Raw genomic sequence first — 23,235 nt, 5'->3', positions numbered from 1 at the left:
ACTGACATAACATTATTGTCTTTGTTTTTGAGGTGCATAGGATGAGAAGAACACATTTAGCCATGGTGACAGGTGGAAAAAACAACCTGTCCCGGAATAATTATGTAACACTACATGTGGTTGAACGTTTCTAGAAAGGTCTGCATGTGTTTCTTCTGTAGCTATTGAGGTGGCCACAAGAGGGCCACAGTGCAAGGGAGGGACCAGGAGGTGAGAAATGTACAAGGGAGTTTGATGCATAATGACTATCAATCTCTGATAATTCCATCTGCAGATCACTCAAAAAGTCTTTTGAAATGGAGGGAGAGTGAATGGAGAGTTTCAGGTAAAGGGAAAAATAGAGATACTCCTTTCCACTGTTCCCTTGCTATTCTCTCAGTCAGATATTTATATTATCAGATCCCCCCCCCCCCCCCCCCCCCCCCCCCAATCAATTGCTGTTAGTTGATCATGTTTGTAGCTTCACAGTGTGCTTTTGGAGTGGATGTTCCTGACTGGCTGAAGTCAGATGGTTATGTGTCAGTAAGGAGAGAAGAGGATTGGCCCGTGAGTGGTGCGGATGGGCCCCGGGGCAGGTCTCAGGATTGCGTGGCTGAGAGGCGGGCCTTGCAAAATGTGATGAGGTGGATGGTGTGCGGGAGCAGCCGCGCGGAGAGCCAGTGGGTTTGAGGACGCTGCGGCGGCCATTGCTGCCGCAACCGCCAAAGGGTTGGGCAACAGCCCGGCACCCAAAGCTTTGGTGAGATCCTTGGAGAAGGTCAAAGAAGACTAAAAACAGAATCAATAACAGTACAAGACAAGAGAGAAAGGAGGGGGGGGGGGTAACATTGATTAGTTTCAGAAGGTCAACACATGCAAGTGAAACAACTGTACACCATGCACTTTTGTAATTCAGAAAGTTCAGTTAGGTTGAGGTAGGAGGATGAAGACAGAACACCTGATGGGCTTTTGTGGAGATCAAACCAACTCCAAAGCTTCACAACCTTAATGTCCTTAAGTATCACTGGCTATCTGATCTCTGGAGTTCAGGTGTGCTTTGTCATAGGAGCTAAAAATCAGCAGTAAAATGTTACCGTTAGATCAGCTCCCCTGTGCTTCTTGTGTCGGCTGAGGAGAGGGTTAGGCTTGCCCGCCATACCATCCCGGTGCCTTCTACTTGATATGTGCTAAAAAATAAAGATCACAGCAAACTGCATTACTTTTCCTATTGCCTTACACCATGGACACTGACTGGAGAAAACATAATGAAAAAATACAGCTATGTAATTACACAATTGTTTAACTTGAATAAACATGAATAAAACAACATAATTTAAAATTTAGAATATTGACCACTGAATTGATCTTGTGCTTAACAAAAAAAATCAAATCTAAATGCCTGTCTAATCTTTAGACTTTAGGTACAGAAATATATCCACTGCTACCTTACCTGTTTTAGTTGCAGTTCAGAGTTGACCCGCACATTGCAGATCTCACAGTGGAAGGTTCGTTCCTGAGTGTTGGGGTCCACCGGCCCTCCTCCCTGCTCTCCACTGGGCTTGGGGCCCAGGCGAGGATATGCCTTTATAGGGCCCAGCCCGCTCCGTGCCTCCAGGATAGTTTTGTGTTTCGTACCTGCACAGAAAGAAAGAATTTAAAAGCTAATATAATAAAATGAAATAATAAGGTGCCAGCGAAACATTAATTGTAACATATGAGTCATACTGCTTCCACCTGTCTGAAGTAAAATGAGACTGGACAGAATTTCTCTGTAGTTAACATTGCAGAACAAAGACAGTGAAAAGTGTCACATCATGGCAGAAAAAAAGAAACAACCACAACTACAATCCACTGGCTTGAATAACCACATAGCACAGCACAACAGAAAGAATGAATTCTGCCTGAAGTTGTAGAGCAAAGCTTTCCCCACAGGAGGGCAGCAGTCACCCATCTGTGCAGTTAGTGATCTGGAAGGTCAACTCAAAGCCTTTCTAATAATAACCTAATAATATAAGTGATTCATGATGTTTGACTCAGTGGAGTGCGTAGGATAAGGCCAAATAGTGTGTACTGTACAATATTACATCCATTATCCATGATCCACATCTGGCATTATCAATGAAAACGTGAATCACTGAGCCTTTAATAGAACATTAAAAAACACTGACAATAAATGTCAGTGTTTGGAAATTTAGGAGCACATTTTTATGAGATGCAGGCTTGGTCTGCTCTTTAAATGGCTCTTCAATCAGGCATTCGTTATGCTGTAAGAGCATGGCACCCTGCTTTGTACCGTTTGAAGAGATCAGTATTATTCCAAACATTAACACTGCTGAGCAAAGAAACAGGGCAGGTTACATAGCAGATTGTAGCAACCAGACATATATTACTGAAGCTCCTAGAGCCGTTTCTCGGAAACATAAAAACAGATTAGCCCCTTTAGATGTTTGCTCGACAGAGCCCATTTGGCATGACGTTATCTACTCAGTCATGAGTCAAAAAATGAAAATAAATAAATAAAAAGCTAATTTCCTATTAACAATATGTTCTTCATTTGGACAAGTCCTCGACTAGCTGCAGCTGCAAAAAGGACATCATAGAGAAATATGTTTTTGCATACTGCATATTATTGTGTGTGCTAAAATAGTCTCTCATTAAATAATCACACATTTTGTACTTGGATGAAACCTCCCACTCCATTTTACTGCAATGCTCCACTACACTGAAAAACAGCATTCAACTGTCTTTGGCTCTGACTTTGAAATACTAATTTGCCCCACTCCCTAAATTCCCTTTGAACAGTGTTAAGGTTACAGAAGTTGGACAAGTCATCTGGGTGGGGTGGAAGTGGGGAGCATGGAGGCTGTGGGCTTCAGTGTGGAGAAAGGTTTGCTTGTGGCCAAAAATGTGCTCTTGGGTGCCTGTTTTTGCTTTTGTTCTATTTTGGTCTGGCAATGGCTGGCCCAGTGGAATTTTTTTTTGTCTTTGCAAAGTTGACTCAGGGTGTAAACCAAACAAAAGGGGACAACATTGTTGCATGAATGTTACATGAAGTAACATGACTTACAAATCTTTATTCCTGTTTTCATGGTTTTGGGCAGGTCATGGTGTGCCACGCACACTGTTCATGTCTGGGTGTCTGTGTGACATATGCTTCCATTTTTGAACCCTGCTAATACACACAGCTCTGATTTTTAGAATGAGTGAACTTGATTGTTTCCAGATGGCTTTCCTCGTGCAGTTTTAGCTATTTCAACTTTTAGTCATTCAGGGTTTGAACTCTGGAGCCCACTGGGTGCCAGCAGGCTTTGACCCAGGATCATGTTTAAGCTGTCTATGATCTTTTTTAATACTATAAACACAGTAAATGTGCAAATGTTTTCTTGCAGACAGATACAACACAAAAATACTGATGTGTTTTTGGGAAATTGATAAACTAGTAATCAGAGGGTCAAAAAATATGAATTTCCAAAATATACAAAAGGTAATATATACATATTAGTGAATGCTATGGCAATATTATAAGTGCAGCATTTATCACCTGCTTTCATGTCTGACTCAGCCGGCTCAGGCTGAGAGTACTCTAAGCAGAGAGGAGTCAGTCCTTTATAAGGTTTATTTGGGGCCTCTGTCTGTGGTGAAGTTTAAGTGTACTTCATGCATGTGCATGTGCATATACTATACTCCCATAAGACAGATAGAAAGCCCAGCACATACATATTGTCCTGTGAGACATGCAGCAGCTATCCAAGTATGCAGTGCAGAAAGGATTATAGGATGCAGCCAGTTCCTCGAGGTATATGTAACCATGAAAGTGTTGTCGTGTGAAAGCCGTCTGACAGAATATTTAAACCCATATTATGGTGAGCTCACCCACACAATAACCAACATTTCCTTTTATTTTCTCATTCATGCTGTGGTTTTAACACCTTAAACATCACATTTCTTCTGGATGCTCCCCGCTGCTAAAATCGAATCTTTCAGCGGGGAAGGTATATTTACACTAATTGTGCCAAGAGTAAAATAAGAACGTAGGCTTGACAATGGCTGGGATTCCAGTATTAAAGACTGGACTGACACAGGTGAGGTACAGATGACCCTTGAAAACAAGCAATCCTTGGTTACAGCGGCCAAGCATGTCAATATTAAAGTGATTCATCTGCTAATTAGTATACTTTTAATGCTCTCTACTAAATTAACAAAAGCAAAGAAACTTACCAGTGCCATTTTTAAATACACTAAATATGTTAAGGTTTGATAAAACCGAGTGTAAATTTATAACATAAAGTCTTCAAAAATTAAATTTTTTTCACATAACACCTTCTGTTTTAGTACCTATGAGATGCTACAACAACTCAGTAATGTGTTTTTAATCATCATTCTCATTATTACTGAATTTGCATTAGGGCTACTGCGATAATTCCAGGAACTCAGTAGATACTTTGGGAGTTGTTTAAAAGACAACTCTTACACACTGTAAAATATACAAAACTATAGCTGCCAATTCAAGTGCACAACAGCCTCAGTGAAATTCAAACTGGGCTTTCAACAAACTGAGCAATTCTTTCAGTTGATTATCTGGAAATGCAAAAAAAAAATAAATAAATAAAAACAAATTGTTTAGACTTGCTACTTTTTGTGATTTTTAATTTCTTCCTTAGGAATTCAAAACAACATCTCTGCAAGTGTTTGCATGTGTATTTCTTGGCTAAAGTCCAGGCAGGATGTGATACATTTTGTTTCCATCAAAAACACTGTGGCTTGTGCAAACAGAGAGGAATCCAAGCCAAACTTCATCAGAACAAGAAAGGCGCCACAGTTAATTCCAGATGACTGTATTTCCCGCTAAATTCAGGAAAGCTCAACTATTTCAGCATATCATTGCTCAGAGATTACTGACCTTTGTTGTGCGCCTCCAGTTGTGACAAGGAATTCACAGCCACCTTGCACAGTGCGCAGTACAACAGCTTCTTGGCCTTGTCCTCCTCGGTCTCTGGGTTGGATGGGCTGTTTGAAGCCGAAATGCCAACGGCTCCTGAAACCGGGGTTCCTGATCCAACCTGCTCTGAGTTGGTGAGGCTGCTCCCGCAGCCTGGGGAAGAAGAGGTCGGGGGGACCAGTGGAGGAGTAGGGGTGGGAATGAGAGGGCACACTGATGGCACAGGGGAGTCCATGGGTGGGGTAGGTGGGGTTTGAAGAGGTGGAAGGGGCCCCGGTGCCAGTAAGGGTCCATTTATCCGTGACATAGGCCGTGTTTCATCTAAAAAAAAAAAAAAACCCAAACAAAAACAAAACAGACAAACAAAGGAAATTATAATGAAAGTCACATCCATCCATCCATTGTCTTCTGCTAATCCTTACCATAGCTGGAGCCTACCCCAGCTTGAAAGTAACACATTAAATGTAAAACTAAATAACTAAATAAAGATGATTACGAAGAACAAAGAGTTCACAAGTCAAACAGCAATAAAAAAAAACATGGAAACTCTGTGTAACCACATCCCTACCACTCCCAATTAAATATGGAAGCCAAAGTCTGCTCTATAGATCAGAACAACCAACATAAAGCGCATAAAGCACATTTAGAAGTGCTTTTTATTTCCTATACTGCAACCCATAATTGGTCAAAAGAGTTCCTTTTAATTTGAGTTACACATAAAGTAGATCAGAGGAGGAAACCATATGACCCAAATATAAGAACGGATGGGCAAGCGTTTAATGTTTCCAAGCTTTTTGAAGTTTTCAAGTCAATTTGTCAGTGCTGTGGGCTCATCTTATTGAAATGTTTCCAAGGAAGCAGATAATTGAACCTGAGCATGTTTTGGCTTTTCCCCTCTGTCCCACCCCCGTTATTTTTGGCTGGGATAGAAGTAATAATGGCATTTGCTTTGTCAACGAGCAATACATGCAATCCAAAGAAAATATCTTTAAGTGAGCGCTCCTCTCACTTTTTCTTTTCCATGCCCTCTGATTTTCTTTCTATAGCTTCCTCACTGCACATGTTCATGGTTACATTTTCTGTATTTATCGCACAACATGTTTATATACAGTATACGTTTCGGACTAGCCACCCACATACCTTTGAGCTTTCGGCATTCACTAAGCACTCAGTGTTAGCTGAAGAAAGACATCTAAATTTGGATGGAGTATTCAGAGCTACCCTCATTAGCAGGGACTATAAGGTCTTTCTCCAAACTCCACTCCACAGGATACAGCGTCAAAACCAGGTCTCTATGGATTAGGGTACTAAAGGGATGATATATGATATTTTCTGGGAAGAAAACAAAAATTCACTCTAATTGCTTAACTTCCTTTTATAGATTCTATCATGCGTTCACAGAGCATGTGATTTTTTCACATGACAGAGACCATGATATGTTTATCTATTGTTCCACTTTTAGTCTTATGACTTTATATTGTTTGGTATATTCTGGCCTGGCTACCCCATTGCATCATCTCTCATGAAGATGCCATTGTAAGTGCTTTCCATTCCACTACTTTCCAAGATTAGAATTCCCTCTCTTTCCAGATTGGAAGTTTCCAGCTGCAGAGCTGCTGGCTGCACAGAGCATTTCTCAAACAGATGTTCCGTTAAAAAGAAGAAAAAAAGGACTATCTCTAGCTCTATGTGGCATTGAGGATCCCATAAAGCAGTCCTGGATCAAAGTGCTGTTTGAGGTTTATGACTCATAATATGCCCACTTTTTCACAGCACTGACTGAACATGTTAAGCTGAGTAAAGAGCTTGTACCTGTAAGTGCAAAAAGGCAGCATAACAGAAAAACCAAAGTAGTTATCCGCACTGTTATGAGCTTTATGCACACTTAGGCACGTGTCTGTGCAAAGAAATGTTAAGAAACAAACCCCAAATCCACATCTATAACATTTGGTTTTGGTTAAAATCAAGTGGGAATGGTGTTGGCTGGCCAAATAGTAATGAGGGACTTCATGATCTATGATGGCCTGGAGTTCTGCCACACCAAACCAACATCCAGTCACTATTGCACCTTACACAGCACTACGGTAAATGTGTCATGCACTTTTCCCCCTTTAGGCTTCCAGGCCAAAACAATTCACAATCCACTGAAAATCATATTTCATTATATTAAATATTTTTATGTCATTTTTACTGACTAAAATTTAAATCATGAAACATCCTCTCAGGGTAGCAATACAAAGCGCTATTTTTTCTTACCCCAAGATTCCCACTGTCAGTTACTCCATTGTTTAAGAGTACAGGATACTCTCTAATGAGACTTGGCTCTCTATTGGCTAACTGACCATTCTCTCTGCTAGCTGACCTCAAATTACAACAGAAGACAGTGTTATTCATGGGGAGAGGTCAACAGAAGGATAACTCAATCCAGATGCTTTACACTATGGCCTGCTATGCCTGTATTGCCTTGATCCACTTCAGGAAATTAAAGCTGGTATGGTATGCTGTCCATGTGGAAAAGTTTTGTTGTTTAAGCTGCAGGATTTAATACAGTGTTTTCTTCAATCCATATCCTTAATCCCTATTCCTGAAGTGTGAACATTTATTTTGTCTGATATAATATTATTTGATACAGCGTGATGTTTACACACCATATATAAAGCACATAAACTGCATGTATGTGGCTGTGGCTTGGGAGGTAGTGCAGGTCACCTACTAATCGGAAGGTTGGTGGTTGGTGGTCTGTGGTTCGAGCCCTGGCACAGTCTCCAGACTGTATCTTTGGGCATGAAACTAACCCATATGAATATGTGTTAATGATAGATAGCACTTGCATAGGAAAAGCAGAAGAAAAAGTGCTTGTTTAAATGGGTGTGAATGGGTAAATGAGCCAAGCTGTAAAAAAGTGTTTGACTTAGAGTAGAAAAGCGTTATATAAAAACCAGTCTATTTACTGAAACAAGAGAGTTATTGTTGGTATGATTCTGTTGTGTGTAGGTGGAAAATTACACAGGGATACTTTTGCTTTGTTTACTTTAAATGCCAAAAGAAACTAATGTAATATAATCCCCACCCTCCCCCCTCATGGATCCAATGTTCCCCCACCCCCATAAAAAGATGCTTGCGGTATTTAGAGTTATAAGTCATCATCTTACTTGTCAGGCAAAACTGCCAGGAGGTTTACGGCAGGACTAGTGTACTGACTTTAAGTGTGAGCGGTTTGTCTCTTTGTGTGTGTGTTACATGTGTGCCATGATTAGGCAGAATGACTCTGAGTGTCACCACTGCCCCCATCATGCCCATTCTCAATGATTAACGAGCTACGAAACTCAATGCTGGCCTTACAAGAGTTGAGCCACATTCATAATGCATTTGGGTGCCTTTTCCCTGTCTGGCCTGCATCCGAACCCTGAGTCATACACACACGGACACACACATAAACACACCCACACAGTCATCCCATATCAGGTACTGTTATTTCAGGCAGTTTCATCAAATAATTCACAAAGGAGGTAAAAAGCTTGTGAATTCCCAGATTTCCTCAATTAGACTCAAATGCTAACAATAAACAGACAGAGGATGGAGCAAACATTAGCTCAGTGTAACTCAATACTACAGTCACCTCATAGCCATGAAATTTGAACCCTCACATGAAAGTCATCTGTTTAATTGACCTTGGGTGTGTGCGCCTGTGAATGTTTGTGTGGACCAAAGAGTGCTATAATATCAGGGTGGTTTTAACAGAGCCCCTCATTAGGATGGGAGTGTCAGACGGCAGAGGGAGAAAGAGGAAAGGAAGGAAGGAGGGAAGACCAGAGTTTCTCTCCAGTACAACAGCTGGCTCTCCATCACTTGCAGGCTCAGCCAAACCTCAGCTCACCAGTCCAAATTTCTCAGAGCCAAGTGCCTCCTTTTTTGGGGACAACGCTAACCACATATCCTTTGACTGGTGTAAAACTCACGACCTGCTCTGAAAATCTGTAAGGTTCAAGAAGCACTCTTTAAACAATATTGAATAACCTATCACTGTTTCGGCCCTCAGCAAGTTTGTATATGTACTCTGTTTTTGATATGTTAATCACAAATTATGGTGAATTCTTTTTCACAAACGATATATCTGATAGTAGCCCAGACTATCTGAATGTCTAAAATGACATTGATATTGTATGAAATCTGAGAGCAACAAAGAAGCTGTTGATAAGAAATGTTGCTCAGCATCAAAGACAAATACTGCTCTATGTTATGAGGTGAATTCCACCAAAACTCCACAGCCCAAAAAAATGTCTGTTCCCCAGACAGTAGTTTCCCAGTTTTGAAATGGACATCTGGCTCTCCTCCGAGAGACCCCCCCCCCCCCCCCCACCCAACCACTGAGATCACACTCAGGGCATGCATACACGAACATATATACACACAAACAAGCATGCAAAAAAATCAGGAAGAGGCAAGGTTCCAAGGTCACAAGAAAGACCCTTGGTTGGAAAAAGGCATTTTTCACATGTTGCTACTTTCAGAGCTCGATCATTGCAAGCTTGTTCGGCTTCTCATGATCTAGGAGTTCACTGCAGGAAGCTTCACTAATGAGGACTTATCTTAGCTGACCTTAGATCCCCTATGAGGGAAGACAGCACAAAGGACTGGCCTTGGTACTTGCCTGAGACTAACTATAAGAAAACCTTAAGTGTTATGTTCATGGACAGAAAGAGACACTGAAATGTGAAAACCTTTGCTTCTTCGCTCTGGCATGCTGTATTGAGGCTTTTTCTGGACCTGAGTTTCATCTTTTAATTTATCGTGTTTGCTCTGTGCCCTCCCATCAATAAGGTGGAAATGTCTGGTAAACAGTAGGCTACAGAAACCTTTGTAAATGTCACCAAAACACGACTGGTCTGTTCATTGGCTGGCGTTTGATCCGAGACCAGAGTGGTGGCACTAAGGGAATGGAAACGTTTGGTGCACAGAGAAGAATGGCAGACGCGCACAGAACCCAGCCTCTAAATTATACTGTGAAATGCAAAGATGAACCAGAGGGATAAAGGAAAGACTAAGACAACGGGAACAAAGTTAAAGATCCTTTGCTAAAGAAAGATCTTGCACTGCTTTGATCACGCCTTGCATCATATTAACTAATAAATTAATCTGCTTACAGTTAATTACTTTTCATTAAAGTCAGATCAGCTGCTGTTTCTGTCCTTTTAAAGGCTGGATGAGATTTTCGTTTATTCATTTGTCTTAATCAGTCTTAGGACTCTTTACTGACAAGTGGATGGTCAGGCAACGTAGTCTATGTTGAATGTGGTATACATGGTGTGGTACCTCCCAGTAGCTTACTACTGTACAAAGACACACCACACACCACAGAGCGGTTGATGCAGAGAAACTGCCATGTTGCCATACCATGTTCTCCTGCTCATAGACTAAATGGACTGACACAAACCAGATTTAGATTGAACAACTAAATAAAGTCTTGCTGTTTATCTTGACTAACACAGAAGATTAACTCTGGCACTGTAATGATGATTCGATCAGCCTTTCATGTCATGTTTGATTTCAGTGTAAGAGGTCTACTTCTACTACACCCTACTGTGACTGAAAAGGATTTTTTTAAATGACCAAAAGTTTTGAAGCATAGTTGGGAAAAGCCAAAATAGTCTGGATGTCAGTGGAAAAAAGAAAATTCATACAAACTTTGTGGCATATTGTAATTGTTTTGAATGGGAAATAGACTCCTGAATATCCTCTTGTCTGAAAAAACGAATCCATTATGAAAGACTCTGGCCAATTAAATTCAGACCTGATCAGGTGAGGAAAAGCAGAGCTTGAATCCCACATGAAGCCAAAAGTCTGTCTTTTATCAGACTGGACATACTTTTATTAGGCGGGGTATTGAGAAAGAGAGTGGAGAGCTGCAGGAGGAGGGCAGTCTATTTTCAAATTTTGTTGGGGTTGTTTTCCTTTTGTATAATTCTGCCTACTTGAGCTTGAAGGCTCAATTAGGTTTAATAATATATGTTTTTGTGACTAGGCAGTAAAGGCAATTTGAACTTATTGCTTCAGCTATTTCCAACTCCTAAAGGTCAAAGCAACTTTCCCGATATTCTGAATTTCAACATTTTCATCTGAACTCTCATTACAATTATACTTAAAAGACTCCCCCAATACTGGCAACTAAAAAATGTGTTCAGCTATTAATCTTCCAAATTAAATGTTTATTTTTTAGATTTTAGGTGGGACAGTCATTATCAGTCTCAGCAGTTTGTGGAACCGCACTGTCTACTATAAGATGTGCTGCGGCTAAATCCGACGACAAATAGAGACGAGATGCTCATAAAAACAGCAATACGCTGCGGAGCCACTGTGATTAGACACTTTTGTTATTCTTGCATATTTTTCCATTCATTTTCTGACAAAGACCATAAGCTGCCGAACATCCTGCGTGGACTGAAATGATTATTTCAACAAGGTTCCTCCCGAGCCTTTTCCCAGTTTTTGCTTGTGGCAGTAGTTTTCTGTTCTCTCACCTGCTTTGCTGGGCTCACTGTCTGGGGCTGCGCCAGGAGCTCCAGGCGGAGATGGGGAGGAGGTGGGGGGCAGGGTGTGAGGTTTGTCTCCTTCTTGAGGACGACTCTTAGAGGTCTCGATGCCTTTGACTCTCCTGGCATGGCGGTTCCCTTTGTAGTGGGCTTCTGCCTGGCTCTAAAGAAGAGCATGGAAAGGAAAACAAGTTATTTCATTAGTGAACACCGATGCCAAGATGCCCAGGTATATAACAGGGTGGAATTAGACTCGGTGTGGCACCTGGCATGCATGCATGCCATTATGACAGCACGATATTTAATATACTCTGGGGACTAAAGTCATGATGAGCAGCAGGCAGTGAACAGAGAGATAGATTACATGCAAGATATTAAGAGAGATGCAATGATGAAGTGACTGCCTGCCCTCCTTGTCCCCTTATTTGAATTAAGAACAAATTATGAAGGTGTGTGTTGAAACATTAACAGTATAGGTTATGTGGAGGATTGGCTGAAGTTGCCATGCCTGCTAACTAAAGGATCAGGAAACTGCCATATAAGCCCGGAGGGCGCATTAGTCCATTTCTAAGCCTTCCCTTTCTTCCCTTTCTTATAGAATATGCACAGTCTTGGAGAATATCAGTCTTGGAGAAAAAAACAAAACAAATTTCCCACGTGTGGGACTAATAAAGGTTATCTTATCTTATCTTATCTTAATATACATCATCTTACTACACGGCATCAATGCTGTTGTCTTTAATATCTGGCAGGAAATATAAAATAAGGATCTGCACGCTCAGCCGGCATTCCAGCAAAGACAAAAATTGCTGCAGAGATTTATTATGGAAGTCACTGTGTCCAATCTCCTGATGACATGCTCTCTACTGCCTAATGTGTTTGCTCACTGAGTAAACAAGCGAGTTATTTGTGAAGAGAATATGGGACATTATGGGAGTCTGTTTCTAGCCTCTGTGTTACTGCACAGATGTTTGGAAGTCGGGTAAAATGCGACGTATGTGATGCGGGGTTGCTATACATAGCTGTCTGGCTTCACAGTATGGTGACTATAAAACAGAAACACACGTTATTTCATTGGCTCACTGACTCCCTCTCACACACTCACACTCACACTCACACAAATATAGGATTATGGCCCCTTTTTTCATCACCCCTCTCTCACAGTATGTGTCCAACTATGAAAAAATAAGTAGCTACTTGCTGATACAGACATATTCAGTCAGTACTGCACTTGTAAGTGAAGTGAACTGATGTGCCATGGCACGTGCTGTGTCGGCCAAACGATTGCATCAAGGGACCAATGATGAAGATATTTATTAAGTAGCAGGATTACAGTTGGTTACCAGGGATGAGTCATTGACAGCTGCCTCAGGAATTTGACTGACACTTAGGACATCGTGCTGACCAGAGGCTCAAGTGTGGCGATAGACTGGCTCGGCAAAACAGGCAGGGGGTGATGAGTAATGTTACCGAACCCTGTTGTCTATATTTGCTTTGTGTGTGTCTGTGGGAGTGTGTGCCTGTGCCTGGCAGCATCTATCAAACGAGCTGGCATGGCAAACACTGAGCACTGGCTGAAGCAAGTAAGAAGATCACATGTTTCTTTTAAACCAGGATGACACATCAGGCTGTAACTGTACCCTGTCAAAGGGGTCTTAAGGACCTGCACTTGCAAAGCCTACAGATCAAGGTGGAGAGAGCTGCATGCAGGCAGAAAGGGGTGGAGGTGTAGACTGCTGAAAGAGAAGTAATCTCTCATGATGAAGAGGGGAATGTGGGAAGATTAAAAGGTATATGGCAGTGCGTGGCAAAGCGGGCACAGAGGTTTTCTTGACTTCTCCCAGCAAGTCAAAGGGATCAACTACCAAGCAGCTGAGTGTCACTATGAGGTCCTGGGCGGAGAGGAGGGAGGGAGAATGAAGGGAAAAGGAAGCACAGGAAACTGAAAGTCAGAGAAGGTAAACGCAAAAAAAGCTGCTCTCAGAATGGAAAGGATATAAAGAGACACAAATCTCAGAGAGAATAAAAACTGCACCACGCCAGTTTGTGATGCATGTGTTTCATTATGCAGAGAGTTTGAAGTGAACAACTGCTTTCCTACATGATCATCACTCTGAGGGGGGAGTTGTGTTATTAAAGCAGAGCTACTGCAGAGCTGCATTTCTAAAGGAAGAAATAGGAAGAGAGGGAGAAAAAGAAAAGAGAGACAAAAAGCAAGCAAGAAGCGAAGTGAATATGGTTGGAGGAGAAAAGATAAACGTGACGTGAGCAGGGAGGAAGCGGATGAAAATAAGAGATGCATATCAGCATACTGCAGCAGTTGTGACGCTGGTCAATGCAGCTCCACAGAGCCTGTGATGTCACTAATGCAGCGTGGCATCAAGGTTATTCTGCATAAACCACCATTAAGTTCTTTACACGGACACACACAATGCAGAGACAATGGGGCACAAACTGTCTCCCCCCTTATCCTTTCCTCCTGCCCCTCCCCTTCAAGTCTCCTCTCTACCACTTTCCCAACATGCACTGGGGCTGTCAGAGCCAGACACTAATCCATGCCCTTGACGAATGCATCTTATAATAAGTAGTGGCAGGCAATTTTGGGCATTTCCACACAGTAAATAATGCAGCATGAGAGAGGGAGACAGCCAGTAAGAAGGGGAAAAGGTTCTTTGGAGAGAGAGAGACAGGCAAAAGAAGAGAGAGAGACAGTAGAGAATGATCATATGGGATGAAAGAAATGATGGCAAAATGATGTGGGAAATGAAGAGAACGTGGGTGGGAGACAGGAGGTAAAGCAAGACAAATACAGTAGCCATGACATTCCATAAAAAGCCCACTCGCTTTCTTCTTTGACCCAAAATGTTTTCAGCTCACATGTGGCAGATAAAGGAAAAGAATGTCTACATCAAGGACAGTGCCCGAGCTTGAAAATGAAGCTGAGAATGCAACATCAGATTCTCCTGAAGTATTTCTCACTGCATTATCTTCATCCATCATATATTCATTTGAATTTGATTTCACTAGCTCAGAGGCCCACGTCCTCATTTTAGGTTTGACAGCGTTTTAGTAGGTAAGTGAATGCTTTGACATGAATCGAGCTGCGGTTTGGTGAAAGGCCTCGAAGGGGACTGGCAATGGCTCCCGGGCCCGGCAGATCCCCACGCACTAAATAGAAATGAAGAAGTCAAGGGTGGGGCACGTAAACGAGAATGAACAGCTTGCAGAACTGGAGGAACCTATATAGATGACAACTGGAAGGAGCGTGTTTGGAGAATACATAATCTCCAAATAAAAACAAAAATACTGGCATCTGCCTGTATTCCTCTCATTCTCCCAGTAGATACATAAATGGTATCAATTTAAAAGTTCTAAATAGCCACATTCTGGACTTATCCCATTCACAAGAATTTAAGGAAACTTTGACCTTGGGGACGAGATCGCTGTGATTCAAACTCGCCTGAGATTTTAGTAGATACACCTATGCTTTCAATTTAAAGCTCCTACATTGCCTCATTCGCAAGTGATCGCATTCAATAACTTGTCCACGCTGCCCACTCGCCCACCCACCCCATCAGCCTTGTACGCCTGAGATGCAAAAAGTGTGGATGGGGAGTCACACCTAGGGCAAGACTGCAAGTCTGACATTGATGATGTACTGCAGTATGTTTTTACCTGTCCAGGTAATGGGAGTTAAAGCTGATCTGGAAAAACACTAACTTATTAACAAGACTTTTACTCGATTAAAGGGACAGTATATAGCCGAATTAAATTTACATGATATATCCCCCTGCTATCTACTCTCCTTGCAGTAATACTGCCAGAGGGCTTAATTGCTTATTGCTTATTGTATATTTGATGAGGTGTGGACATAGGCATCCCCAAGGTCCACTTGGACTAGACTTTTTTTTTCTCATTGTGGGCTGTAAGCTTTAGCTGAGATTTTTATGTCATTTTTAAACAATAGCTCTACAATCTCTGTCAGTTTTTACTTTATGTTGTGGCTTTTGAATCGGTCGTAACACATATTTTACTTGGCTTGTAGTGTTGTTTATCCATTTACGTTATTTTGGGGTGAGCGGCTGAGTTTTGGCAATGTTAGTTGCTTTGCATATTTTTGACAGTAACAACATCTTTTTCTAGTAGCCATCAAATAAACTTTGTTGTGTTTTTCCAAACTACAGCCACCACACAGGCCCTGCATCCACCTACCCAGAATGAGAAAAATACTGATGCTGGATTTGAAAAGAAAAGTATTTCTTTGATTCTCTGACCACCAAATGCTCATCTGTTTTATTAGAGTCAAGAGAAAGCAGACATCTCTACAGCCTGATATCTCCCAAACTTCGCAACGCACACCACTGCACTAAACACTGATATAGTACTAAGGGAAAAAGAGTCATCTTTCCCTGAGCAGAGAAGATCACGCCAGATACCACTCTCAAGCTGACGTCAGTGAATGACAAAGAGAAGAAATTAATCTCTGCAGGGTGCTGGTGTAAAGATCATTCACACATGAACATGGCTTCCAAGCAGAAATGCTCCCTGCATACTTCTAAATAATTGCGCTTGCTTTGGTTAAATTTTAACCTTCATATGATTTCAGGGGACAGCAGGTTAGGTTCTTCACAGCAAGTACCTTCTTGTTCTTTAGGCAATATTTTAAATATAAAATCTAATATTCAAAGTCTTCAGATTCTTTATTGATTGTAACTTCATACAAAAGAACACATCTTAACTAAAAGTCAGTATTGGCTCTCAATCCTTGGGTCTTAAAGTATTCCATTATATAAACATCTCGAGTTAACTGTTTCCTGTTTCTTGTGAAGATATACAGGACAGATCCTGGCTAAGAGAAGCTTCATGATTACAGCCTTGCAGCTCCCTGACCACACGGAAACCATGATTGTAGATCTGATGTGTATATATAGCCCTGACCCACTCCTTAATGTTGTGTATTGTGGATGGTTGAACGCCCTGGCCCTGAAGTCTGCAACACTGAATAGGGAGTATTGCAGCCAAATTATACACTACACATATGACATTTGGTACTGGTTTTGTCATGAGTCTATCCTATTTGTTGACACAAAAAAGGAAAAAACTTATTTGGCATCACAACTCATAAAATACTTCCATATGATTTTTTGCTTTCATTAATTTGTCATCAGTTGTGTCTGCGAATTGCCCGAGGGTATAACATGCAAATAAATTCCAATTAGGAGTTCCCAATTAATTAAGCTTTTTAAAGTTTAATATTTTCTATAGAGAGAAATGGAAATCTACAACTTTAAGATCAAACTTATCAGTACTGATGAACAACAGAATTTTATTCCTCGTTCACACATTCGTCAGGACCGCTTAAGCCTCTGTGCTGCAGTGCACTACTGCTGCCTTAAAACAAATTAAATTCCAGTCAGGTCGCAACGGCCAACACATAACCCAAACAAACGCACCACATCCGCTTTGTTAGTTCCAGCTTCCAGGGGGAGCAAACCAGGACAAACAGTCCTCCGAAACAAATAAAAGGTTGATTCTTACTTGGAGAAAAATAAAATATTTTCAGTGCCATAAAGAAAATGAAAACAAGATGAGAGGCAGTGATGTTGTGTGTGTGTGTGTCGTCATTTATTTATTTACCTCTGAGTTGAAGCGGATCTGGCAGACGTTACAGGAGATGACTGGTCGCTTGGTCTTGATCAGAGGAACTCCAAATGTGTGGTTGATCACAGCCTTTTGCACCGGGTCCATCTGCGAGTGAAAGACAGAGAGCAGCTATAATTCACACTGGTGCCACAGCTCAATGGGCCAAGCTGTCATAACGTGCAATAGACTAAACCAAAATGACCACATGCAGAAATCATAAGGTTCACAGTTAAAGAGCGGTTGCAGAGTCTGTTTGATGATATCTGTAATTCACTTCAGCAAACAGTGGTCAGCAGTGTTGACAGTTTGTTGCTACAACCGAGACACCTGTTGCATCCCCACGATTAGGAATCTGATGGTTCTGGATCCTCACTACATTGTAGTATAATACTGTCCCTGTGCTAATTGCTTCAGCTGGGACATCCATCATCTCTGTGGTGTTAAGCACCTTGTATAAATTTAACTAACTTGCTTAGCAGCCCTCAGTAGTTAAGCTGCCCATATAAATTCTGTCCCAGACACAAAAGACCCGGCCCGTACTGGACTGTTTGTGTTTGAAGCCGAATTTATCAAGCAATCACTGTTGGTTGACCTTAGCATTACTCTGGATTCAGTGGCTGGCTTATATTTCAGCCTCAGACAACTGTCTACAGCTAAAGTAAGCAACAATCATAAACAAAGACTGATGTAGCAGTGCGCGGGTATGCAAGAAGAATGAAGCAAAAAAATCCGTGGCCTGAAGAACAAAAGGATACAAAACTTTGGATTTTGAATTCAAAAGACAGCGAGGAAACGTTCAAGTGTGTCCACCAAGAGTAATGAAAGCATAATGCAGTGCCAGGCAGATGCAAAATAACTCACTTTTGATTCATTACTGTATTTTGGACTATTTACTAAGCTTTTCTTTAAGCCTTGTTACACTGAGAGGCACAGTCTCATCCAATATAGAAGCAGCTCAACATCCCGAGGAGTGAAGGACAGGATAGAAGGGGCTTAAACAAATATTGTTGTTACTTAGACTCAAATAAGTTTGTTTTTTTTTGCACAGTGCTCGTTGCTTGGCAACTCCCAACAAAAAGAAGCAAAAATAAAGAAAAATAAAAGATCAAGGGGAGGAGCCTCAAGACATTTCAGCCACCCAGCTGTGGCCGGAAGGCACAGAAACATACCATCTGGAGGAGAGAATGAGTGAGCGAATGAGAAAAAGAAGAGTAGAGAGTTGGAGGGAAAGAGAAAGAGGCCCAAGTTGGACATCCTCACATCAAGCATGCTTATCTCTTTTCCACGTTCCAACACTGTCTCTGTTTCTCTCCCAAGAAACTGTATAAAGAAAGCTCTGCTGCTCTGGCTGTGAGGACAGATTAATGGGGAGGGCTGGGGTGGGGGTGGAAGATATATTGAACAATTACAAATGTTTACTGTGTGAACATCTAAACAACAAGAACTAAGCTTTAGCCAGCACAAACTTCCACACCAGGACTGCATTAAGCTTCCTATTAATTTTTAAAAAGTGACACTGTGTTTTATCAAATCTTTCCAAAGTGTAGAAAAATTTCTTTCTCTCAGTGTCCATAATGTGACCCAGACTAGATAGAGTTTAGCAAGAATTTGAACCTGCCTGGTGGCGTAACCGCATGAATCATGGGCTTCTCCGCAGTCATTCCACCAGTCTGGGTGTGGGTCAGTTATGACCCATCCAGTTAATTCAGCTGTTGAAAACACAGTCCAGCTGCCAGCAAATGTCTTTGGAATGTTGCTCGCATGGCCTCTTCTCCAAACGCTCTCCAAAACATGTTCTCATGAAATAGGAGGAGAGCACTATGATGTAACTGCAGAGGGATTTTCCAAAACTCGCTCGTATAATTTTGTGAACATCCATAACTGTAACTGTACATTCTCATAAAAAAATAGAAATCAAACATATTACAAAGTTTACATTTATCTGGGAAAATAATGGAAACTTCATGTTATTGTGGAGCTGTGTGAATGTGGTGAGGTAAGCAAAGCACACAGACCGCAGACCGCTGACTTTAGCATCACTCGGCAGTCATGTCAACAGCTCCATGCAGCCTTAAAACTCCAAACACTCAAATATCACCCAAGCATCATCCAACACTGCACAATGACACACGTCCTAACTCACCAACATCCTCTGTTCTACAGTTTCTTTTCATCTTTCATTTTCTACAGTTCTGATTTTCTTCTCATTCTTTACTGTGTTTCCATTCGGTCTTAGTTAGTCTTTCTTTAGTTCGTTTGATCAGCTAAAACCCACCAGGGGAGAGTGCACTACAGCATGACTCTCAGTAGAGCCATTGTGACAGTCACAGTAAGGTCCACACTGTGCCAGACGAAAACAGCCTTTGAAGCACAAATTCAGCATTACGTTTAAGCTGGCCCAGTTTAAGACACAGTTGGGCCGACAAAAATGTGACAAGCTCTTTGAATTTTAGGTACTTACCTTCATCTCCTCTTTGTCTGTAGAAGCTTGGAGCTGCATTGGTCCTCCTGTGTGTGTACTGCTGGCCGAGGTATGTGTTTGGGTCTCAGCATGTGCAAGGCTCAGAGCTTGTGGTGCACTATCCTTACTCATTCAGCCTGTTTGGTAGGTGGTCAACGCTGAATACAGACTAGCTCACAAAAACTGAGCTTATGCCTAGTGAAGCATTGGTAGCTGCGATATCTTTATTTCCTTTCAGCACACCGTCTGCTTCTCTTTTGAGATGCTTTAAGAGAAATCTCTCCCTTACTTCTTTTTTCAACACATGACCTAACAAGTGCCTGTCCCTTTTTTTCAGTCTCCTCCTCCTCTATTCTCAACTACATTCCCTCTCTGCCTCACACTCCACTTTAATGCACTTCCTTCTCTGCTTTCCAGTTTTCTCCTCCCTCTCTCCCTCTCCCTCTCTTCCCCATGGTCTGTCAGTCTGCCCATGTGCACCCAGGATTATGTATCCTACTCTCCTCCTGCCAAACTCTCACTCTTCTAGGAGTGCTGAATAGCCTTGGTATGGATATTGATAATAATTTACTGATAACAGTTTTTTTTATCAATTATGCTCATAGGTCAGGTTCTTAGCTAATCAACTTCTTGATTCCTGACTTTGCTGTTTAGGCTTCCTTTAGGTTTTCAGTGTAAGTTCAGCTTTGTTTTTACTACCTATGAGCCAGAGCTGAGGTTCACATGTGACTCAGGTGTACAAGAGCGCCACAGCCGTGTCCTTTCAAGCTGCTAGAAAAACATGCGAGCACTGATAAAAGGAAATGATAAAGTGGAAGGCCTACAGTCCTGATGAACTGGAGGAGGCAGAGCAATTCCCATCTTTAATTCACACCATCCATCGAATGTCGTCATCCACCACTGTAGCCGGCATCTCCCCCACAAACCCAGAACTCACACTTGCATGAAACTCTAGCTAGACAAATATTTATTGGATGTGACATATTCACACCAAAGTGATGACAGGGCCACATGTGGTGCTGGACAAAACATAAATGTGTACTGTTTAGATAATGAGCTATTAGTCATGTCTTGCTGTACTACAATTATTTTTGTTAGGGGGAGAGTGAGAAAAGATATATATAGTAGTTAAGATTCAACAACTGCACATGATTATACTGGACCAAGAAGTCTTGTGATTGTGTAGCTTCAGCAAACAGTGCAGGCAACACAACTCTGAGTTTTACTCAGAGTTTTATGAGCAGTTTTATGTCTGTATCAGTACCAGCTGATGCAGATAAATAATTCAGCCTCATCATTGTCTACAGGCACATTGCACGAGACAGGCAGGTGGAGGACAAATCACATCAAAGGACTATTAAAAGCTGTATATGGCTTTAGGAGAGGCCATTCCTCCGCTATGGGGCTAATAACCCTCAATGTGAAGTAGAGCCTCATTAAGGCTGTACAAACTCAGCACAGATCACTTATTAAGGCAGAATGATGGAACAACTAGCTGTCAGCTCACTGCAGTGCTGTACCTTCATTGAGATATTTTGTGGATCATAATGTGTTACTGTGCAATGGTGCAGAAAAGCGCCAGGAAACATCAAAAGCACTTGAAATGTTATGTGAAATAGCCCCAGTTCAGCCTAACAATCCATATAAAAACCTCCAAAACAAAACAGTATAAGATGTAAATGGAGCTGTGGACGCTTACTCTCTTATTCTAGATCTTCCTGTATAAATTTACTCATCTTCACAGCACTACATTGAACATAATAAACTCTGGGAAAGTGTAAAGCTAGGATATCCCAGCAAAACGTTAAAACAGAGCCTCATATAGGGGCAAACAAAGCGGTTTTCATATCTGCAGCATATTTACACCACATACATGCCGCATATCTAATAAAATGTGAGATTATGTCATACACTTCAGGCAACAGAAGCTCTCCTTGCAAACACCAACAGTGATATATTAGTGAGTCATTTCTTCATGCTTTTGAATGTGCTGCGTATACTATGAGTACGCTGTAAGGTCAGAATGCCCTTACAGCTTCTCTTATGGCCCCATCTCCTGGCCACAGAGCTGTAAAACAGCACTAACGGTTACCTCGCAGTCATCAGCAGGAACACCTATTAACATTCACAGTGTCCCTGTGGGCCTTCCTACCTAGTTGACTCGTTGATAAGGAGGATGGTGAGCGGATGGACGTTACAGAATAGGTGAGAGGAAGTCCAGAGGGAGTGTTGCAGAGGCAGCAAGACAGGAAATAAAATCAAGCAAGAATGATTTTAGGGCTACGCTAACAGAGGCCAGAATGGAAACCGAGTGCCTGCATAATCTCAGTATCTCAATTAATGCATGTCTGCTGGGTGTAGTGCAGTTTGGTAGTGAAAATGCTTCCACTTATGTCATGGTGAGGCCTATTAAAATGACTATATTGTTAAGATGTGTTTAAGAGTGTCTGGACTCCTGTTACAATCCCTGTAGGGCCATGCATAGTCAAAGCTCATGCCAGATATTTCCAATTAGTGAAAGGTTATTATGTTGTCTTGTTGCAGACTGCAGCTAAATATACCAGGGTGACACATAACCCTGTTGAAGCCATGGTCCGCAAATAGCATTGCCCCAGTAGAGTACATATACAGTTCAGTGAATTTGCATATTGCTGATGAGAAATGTGTTGACATTGTTCAGCGGAGTCTGGAGGAGCAGGTGCCACATTATGCTGAGTTGGTGAAATGGTAAATGTCTCTATGGTCTAATCTAAATGCCTGAGGTAGAAGGAACAGGAAGCCTCCTCTCCTTTAAAAGAAAAAAAATATTACATCAAACAAACTGCGGCGTTTGATGTTGTTAGTTATAGGGATGGCCTTAAAACTGTTCTTTAATTATATGGCTACGATTTTACGGCTTTGAAAATAGTCCTGTTTCCAGCATATCTTAAAGCTGACTATTGCATTCAAAACTGTACATAGAGAAGAGTGCAAGTTAAAGCATAACGGCGGTAACCTCCAGCACCCAGCACAACATTTACAATTTTGCGTCGCGCGTTTTTCTCGCTGGAGTCGATGACTTAAAAGGCTGCAGTGTTTGTGCTTGTTGTCTGCAGCAACTCTTACCGTATTGAAGTTGTGGAAGAGGCTCATGCTGTGTGGAGGAGGGGGGGTCTCCACTGGGAACTGCAGGAAGGGCTTCATGTCCAAGTGGGGTTGGATCACTGTGGGGGTCCGTAAGAATGTCGGCACTGCTGCCCCAGCTCGATTGATGCCTCCTAAACACAGAAAGAGACAGAGATACATAAGTATGCACGGTATTTTCCAGCATTCATGAGCCCAGGCTCCGGGGTGTGTTTACTCAAATGTGTGACAGAGAATTTAAACAGTGTCTTTAGGTGATATAAAGAATACAAATTAAAGCAAGAGACAGAGAGAGGAAGGGAAAAAACAACAAAAACATGTGCTTTTTATAACAGGCTGTGTACAGTTGTTTCCTGGAAGGTGCAGGTGAATTCCAAAATGCACAATAATGTATAATTTCACTGCAAAAGCAATTATCTCTCTGTGGACAGAACAAAGCTATGTGATGCCCCATAGAAGCATACAGTTTCTACACAGTGAGGAAAAAAGATGCATTTGGTCAGTTAAGGGCTTTTCATTGATTGCTGCACAGATCTTCTGGTTTTCCAGACGTGTTGGCA

The 23,235-nt window shown here is 41.7% G+C and overlaps 1 protein-coding gene across 3 annotated transcripts in view; it reads right to left on the bottom strand.

Moving 5' to 3' along the window:
* Positions 1-413: 413 nt before the first annotated feature.
* The window catches only part of znf385a (zinc finger protein 385A), a 55,333-nt gene continuing 32,511 nt past the window's right edge, over positions 414-23,235 (bottom strand). For 2 of the 3 annotated variants that reach the window (XM_026153826.2, XM_026153827.2), the window contains exons 2-8: positions 22,658-22,809; positions 17,086-17,196; positions 11,437-11,611; positions 4,880-5,239; positions 1,430-1,614; positions 1,074-1,166; positions 414-768 (exon numbers count right to left, since the gene is read on the bottom strand). In XM_026153826.2, the coding sequence (XP_026009611.1) occupies positions 520-768; positions 1,074-1,166; positions 1,430-1,614; positions 4,880-5,239; positions 11,437-11,611; positions 17,086-17,196; positions 22,658-22,809 (1,325 nt within the window). In that variant the 3' untranslated portion in view covers positions 414-519. Of the gene's footprint in view, positions 769-1,073; positions 1,167-1,429; positions 1,615-4,879; positions 5,240-11,436; positions 11,612-17,085; positions 17,197-19,552; positions 19,894-22,657; positions 22,810-23,235 lie in introns of those variants that run through there. The other variant, XM_026153828.2, reaches the window with a different exon arrangement.

Source organism: Astatotilapia calliptera, chromosome 20 (genome assembly GCF_964374335.1).
Source record: "Astatotilapia calliptera chromosome 20, fAstCal68.1, whole genome shotgun sequence".
In the NCBI taxonomy this organism is placed as follows: domain Eukaryota; kingdom Metazoa; phylum Chordata; class Actinopteri; order Cichliformes; family Cichlidae; genus Astatotilapia; species Astatotilapia calliptera.
The sequence above is the reverse complement of the archived record's forward strand: the minus strand, read 5'-3'. Positions and strand labels throughout refer to the sequence as shown.